The 6219-nt window shown below is 38.2% G+C and overlaps 1 protein-coding gene across 1 annotated transcript; it reads right to left on the reverse strand.

Annotated features, from left to right (window-relative positions):
- Positions 1–342: 342 nt before the first annotated feature.
- LOC142180402 (uncharacterized) lies at positions 343–5899 on the reverse strand. The gene is made up of 5 exons (XM_075252619.1): positions 5759–5899; positions 5340–5557; positions 4019–4108; positions 625–1159; positions 343–540 (listed from the first exon to the last, which is right to left on the reverse strand). Exons 1-5 carry the CDS (start codon positions 5897–5899, stop codon positions 343–345), a joined length of 1182 nt encoding a protein of 393 aa, XP_075108720.1.
- Between the last annotated feature and the right edge of the window lie 320 nt (positions 5900–6219).

Consider the following 6219-nt stretch of genomic DNA (forward strand, 5'->3'; position numbering starts at 1 on the left):
TGCTCAAATAAAAATAATCTAAATGAATCCAATTTATAGAAAAAACTTAAAAGAGTAGATAAACATAAGTGGCTATATCTATTATTCTCTATGCTTCCTTGAAAATGGATGGACTGCCGGAGAATTTATACAAGATGTTCTATTATGACCAATTCTTCTGCAATTACCACATTTGAATGTTATTTTTGATGATTCGGTAGCTGGAATATGCCTTTTCTTCTGCCTTCTACCTGGCGGGACTTCGAAATTTGGAGATTTAATAATTTGTGACTTAACACTCTCTGGTACAATCCAAGAATCCGTATGTCCTACAGGATGTATTTGTCTTTCATATGTTTTCAGTCAAGATTCCTTTAAGTACCAGTCCGAGCAAAAATTGGACTTCTTGATGTTTCTCTTCTCGATAGCTGCAATTTCATGTATACATGGTAATTCATTAAATTGAAACTGAAAACAATCACATGTTCTTTTGTTTAAGTCCACCAAGAAAGTAATTCCTTCTTCCTCAACTCTAGAACGCCATGAATCAACAGGGAAGACCTTCAAAGTTGAAAAACTATAAGTTAGTACATTATGTTAAATTATCATTAAAATAATAAGCTAAAGTAAGAACATAATACTTACATTTAAAGTAAATGTTAAATCTATCTTTTTTTTCAATTCCTCTTCTACCCAACAAGAAATGTCATAAAAAGTTCCTTCTGCTTCATTTCTTCTTTCATAAAACCAACGTTGTAGCTTCACTTGGATGAAATCCATCATTCTTAATATAGGCAGCTCCCTTGCTTCTAATAGAACAAAATTCATTGACTCAACTATGTTTGTTGTGAGCATGTCATATCTTCGTCGTGGACTACAAGAACGTGCCCACCTTTTCAGTGGTTCTTCCATCAAGTAGTCAAAATTCTTCTTATCAACTTTTGCTATATCTGACATGTATAGATCAAATTCTTTGCGCCTGTATACTCTTGCAGCACTTTGGAAAAGTTTTATGACCTCACTTTTCACTTTCCTTCGCCTTAGGTTCTGCTCCAAATGATAGATACAAATCCCATGGTGGCTTTCAGGATATACCTTTGCAATGCCATGTGCAATAGATTGATGCTTGTCCGATAAAAAAATTAAATTGTCACGGCTCCCAATTGCATTGCGAAGCTCACTAAAGTACCACTCATAGAAATTGTTATTTTCAAATTGTGCAATTCCAAAGGCTAGTGGGAATATTTGATTATTTGCTGTAACGACCCGGCCAGTCGTTTTGAATATTATAACCCTGTTTCCCCATTTACTACACAATATATGTCTTGCAATTGATTTATGACTTATCGGGTTAGTTGGTTCGGGTCCGGAAGGAACTCGGAGTGAAATGAGACACTTAGTCTCATAATTTAAAAATTTACGTTAGAAAAGTGGACCGGATATGGATCTATGTGTAAACAACCTCGGGTTTGAATTCTGATGGTTCCGTTAGCTCCGTTAGGTGATTTTGGACTTAGGAGCGCGTCCGGAATGTGATTTGAAGGTCCGTGGTAGAATTAGGCTTGAATTGGTGAAATTGGAAATTTGGCAATTTTAGTAGGCAGTGGAAAATTTGATATCGGGGACGGGATGGAATTCCGGAAGTTGGAGTAGTTTCGTAATGTCATTTGTGATGTGTGTGCAAAATTTGAGGTCATTCGGACGTGGTTTGGTTAGTTTCGGCATCGGTTGCCGAATTTGAAAATTTAGAAGTTTTTAGGCTTGAATCCAAGGGTAATTTGATGATTTGATGTTATTTTGAGTGATTCGAAGGTTCGACTAAGTTGGTATGTTGATATATGATTTGTTGGTATTTTTGGTTGAGGTCCCGAGGGCCTCGGGATGATTTCGGATGGGTATCGGGGAGTTTGGAAGTTGGAAAATATAGCTGGAGCTGCTGTTCTGGTGTGTCCGCTCTTGCGGATTGGGAACGGCAGGTGCGATGATCGCAGGTGCGTGGGAGGATCGCAGATGCGGAGATGGAGGCTTGGGGCTTGGTCGCAGATGTGAAGAGTGGGTCGCACCTGCGGGTTCACAGGTGCGAGGAGGCTGCCGTAGGTGCGAAGCCTGGTTGGTTAAGTGGAATGCGCAGGTGCGCACCTGTGTCCGCAAATGCGGAAGCGCAGGTGCGATGAAGGGCCCGCAGGTGCGAAAAACCTGGGCAGAAATCATAAATAGAACCCTTCGCGAATTTGGTTCATTTCCACCATTTTCAAGTCGGTTTGTGGAGCTTTTTGAGTGATTTTTGAAGGGTGATTCAAGGGCTATCAACGAGGTAAGTTGCTTGAGCCCTAATACTTGTATATATGGTGATTTTCCGTTGTTTAGTCATTGTAATTAGTGAAAATGAGGGGTTAGGGCTTGGAATTTTTGGAGAGTAATTTAAGGATTTGATGGACCAAACGATGTCGGATTTTGATGAATTTGGTATGGTTAGACTCGGGAGAGGTCAAGGTTTATTATTCTGCCATTTTTGACTAATTTCGAGACGTGGACCCGGGGGTCGGGTTTTTGTCGCTTTCGGATTTTTGGCATAATTTGATAGTTTTTCTTGTGGAATTCATTCCATTAGCATATATTGATGGTATTATACTGATTGTGTATAGATTCAGAGCATTTGGAGACCGAATCCAGAGACGAGGGCATCCCAGAGTAGGATCTTTACGCTGTTAAGGAAAGTAACAGTTTTAACTCTGGCTTTGAGGGTATAAACCCGGAGAATTTGATATTGTGTGATGGTTTGGAAGTAATACCCATGCTAGGTGACGAGCGTGTGGGTGTGCACCGTGAGGTATTGAGACTTGGTCCGTCCCGTGAGGCCTAATGGCTATTATCTGTGGTTATGTGTTTATTTGTTGTTGAACTTGTTTGCCTTCATGTTAGAGATCATGCTTAGCCTTTATTCATGCTCACATTATTTGCACTCAGTCATAGAAATTATTGTACCTGTTTACCTCAGTCTCTATTATTTGCTAATATGCAGTGATACTTGATGTGGACTATGTTCCCTTATTTGTTGATGATGGTGAGGCTAGTGAGGTACATGATTGAGTGAGGCCGAGGGCCTGGTTGTGAGGATATTAATACCATAGTGCGTGAGTTATTCGCGTAGCACGTGAGTTGACCGTGCGGGTCCAGGTATTGATACCATAGCTCGTGAGTTGTCCGCGTAGCACGTGAGTTGACCGTGCAGATCCAGGTATTGATATGATGGCACGTGAGTTGTACGTGCTTAGCGCTTAGACTTTGGGAGCCCCTCCGGAGTCTGTACACACCCCCAGTGAGCGCAGAGTGTTGAGTGTTTTGAGTATTGAGTGCTGATGCAAGTGATGAGTGATGGAGTGGCACTGCTGTGAGGTTGTATTTATTTGTGTGGTTGCTACATTTATCCATTAAACTTCTTTGTGGCAATTGCTGAGTTATGTAATTTACCTGTTTATTTCTGTTTATATTTTAAATTGTGAAAAATAAATAATTTGACTGTTTTACTTAGCTCGTCACTATTGCTCAATTCCTTAGTTATTTCTGTTACTTGCTGAGGTGGTTGTACTCATGTTGCACCCTGTACTTTATGTGTAGATTCAGGTGAGTTACAGCGCGGCGATCGTTGAGTTCAGGCCGGCTATCTGTGGAGATTGCAAGGTAGCTGCTAGCGTCCGCAGGACCTTGTCACTCCTTTTATCATTTCTTTCTTTGGATTGTATTGATAGTTAGACAGTTTCATTTCTTAGTTCATAGATTTAGACGCTCATGACTTAGTGACACCCCGATGTTTGGGGCTCGTTTCCGTATTTCTAAAATTATATTTAAAGTTGATTTAGTTTATGAGAAATTCAAATGTTGAAATGCTTTATTAAATTCTCATAATCGGTTTAGTAGTAATATTTTGGGGAATAGGCTTGTCTTGTAATACGATAGGCGCCATCACGACCATGGTTAGATTTTGGGTTGTGACACTATATCCTTTGATAACACATGCATGTAAAATAAATAATTTGACTTCAAAAAGGTTGCATCAACAACAATCATTGGTCTACAATGATTCCAACCAGCTATTGATGATCCATATGCATAAAACATATAAAGAAACCTGAAAATACAGTTTAACAGAAGGTTAAAAATACAGGACACCAATTCCTTAACATTTACACTGCACACATCAAAGTCAAGGACAACTTGTCCTTAAAATTTTCAATGCACACATCAAATTTAAGGACACCGTGTTCTTAACTTTTACAATGCACACATCAAATTTAAGGACACCATGTCCTTAATATTTTCACTGCACACGTCAAAGTTAAGGACACCATGTCCTTAACATTTTCACTGCACACATCAAAGTTAAGGACACAATGCCCTTAACATTTTCAAGGCACACATCAAAGTTAAGGACACCATGTCCTTAAATTTTTCACTGCACACATCAAAGTTAAGGACACCATGTCCTTAACTTTTACAATGCACACATCAAAGTTAAGGACACCATGTCCTTAAGTTTTTCACTACACACATCCAAGTTAAGAACACCATGTCCTTAACTTTTTTACTGCACACATCCAAGTTAAGGACACCATGTCCTTAATATTTTTACTGCACACATCAAAGTTAAGGACACCATGTCCTTAAGTTTTACAATGCACACATCCAAGTTAAGGACACCATGTCCTTAACTTTTACAATGCACACATCCAAGTTAAGGACAACTTGTCCTTAACTTTTACAATGCACACATCAAAGTTAAGGACACCATGTCCTTAACTTTTACAATGCACACATCCAAGTTAAGGACACCATGTCCTTAACTTTTTCACTGCACACATCAAATTTAAGGACATCATGTCCTTAACTTTTACAGTGCACACATCCAAGTTAAGGACACCATGTCCTTAACATTTTCACTGCATACATCCAAGTTAAGGACACCGTGTCCTTAACTTTTACAATGCACACATCAAAGTTAAGGACATCATGTCCTTAGCTTTTTCACCGCACACATAAAAGTTAAGGACACCATGTCCTTAACATTTTTACTGCACACATCCAAATTAAGGACACCATGTCCTAAAGTTTATAAAACAGACTAATAAACTCTTTTTGATTCTTTACATGTTGTTGTCGTCTATTTTTATGTTAGTGTATGTTCCCGGATTTTTACTTTTCATTATATACAAGTGTGAAGACAATAATTCATAATCTCTTTAGGAGTTCCTCTTATTAAAGCTGAAGCACATTGAATAGCATGCCACGCCTTGTGATAACCAATGTCTAGTCCGTGCAATTTTTGCATTTCTGCCATGACAAAGGCTGGTGTAACTTCAAACCTTGGGTCTCGAAGATTGTCGATAATGTAATCACTAATCAACTTTGAAGTTGCATTCCTTTGATCAGCTTTCATAGTGTTAACTGAGCAGTCATGATTTTTCTCAATCTTTACTATCTTGAATAGTGTTGAATCTTTAATTCTGAAAGCACGCATACACCACACACACCTATCATCATTGCATTTCAACGAATATCTTGTTGAGCTTGATCTAACAACCTTGAATTCAAAATATCCTTTAATTGCTATATTCGAAAAATAGTTAATTATACTCTTCTTTTTGTCAAATATTGATCCCACTTTTATTTCATCCAACGAAGCATTTTCTCTTAATATCGTAGTTGGGGATTCTTTTTATTTCGAATTTGAGCTTCGTCTAGTTAGTTGAGTAAAGGTTTTTTCAGCAACTTCTTCTATTACTGGTGCACTCTCTAAGATTTGAATACCCAAAGCTTGTTCGTTGTTAATCTCTATAATGCTTTGTCCTTCCACTTGAATAGAATCAAATGTTTGAAGCACCTCTTCAGTTATTGGTTGAGCTCCAACCACATCTATTTCCATTATCTGTTAGCATTTATCTTGATTGTCTTGTTGAGTTTCTGTATTGACATGTTCAAAGGTGCTTGTACAACCAAAAACTCTTTCCAAAACATCAACAATGAAACGACAACCCTTGAAGAGTGAATGACTTTTTAGTAACTCTATACATGTGTGAAGATCTAAATCTTTGGATACAAGCATTCCCTTGCTTGTTCCCAGATTGACATCAAACCATATCATTGCTTCAAACTAGTCTCTATCCAATTCAATAACTTCAAAGACCTGGATAATGAAATCTTCAAATCGAATTGCCTCAGGTACTAGAACAAGCTTTGTTTGAT

This window comes from Nicotiana tabacum, chromosome 4, assembly GCF_000715075.1.
Source record: "Nicotiana tabacum cultivar K326 chromosome 4, ASM71507v2, whole genome shotgun sequence".
Classification (NCBI taxonomy): Eukaryota; Viridiplantae; Streptophyta; class Magnoliopsida; order Solanales; family Solanaceae; genus Nicotiana; species Nicotiana tabacum.

Excerpts from the sequence above, each read along its gene's own strand:
- LOC142180402 (XM_075252619.1), bottom strand. The coding sequence starts at position 5,899 with ATGGAAATAGATGTGGTTGGAGCTCAACCAATAACTGAAGAGGTGCTT. Across the intron at positions 5,558-5,758 it reads AAATCTTAGAGAGTGCACCA|GTTGTTAGATCAAGCTCAAC; the intron begins GTAATAGAAGAA and ends TTTGAATTCAAG. Across the intron at positions 1,160-4,018 it reads GTTGATGCAACCTTTTTGAA|TGAGCTTCGCAATGCAATTG; the intron begins GTCAAATTATTT and ends GTGGTACTTTAG.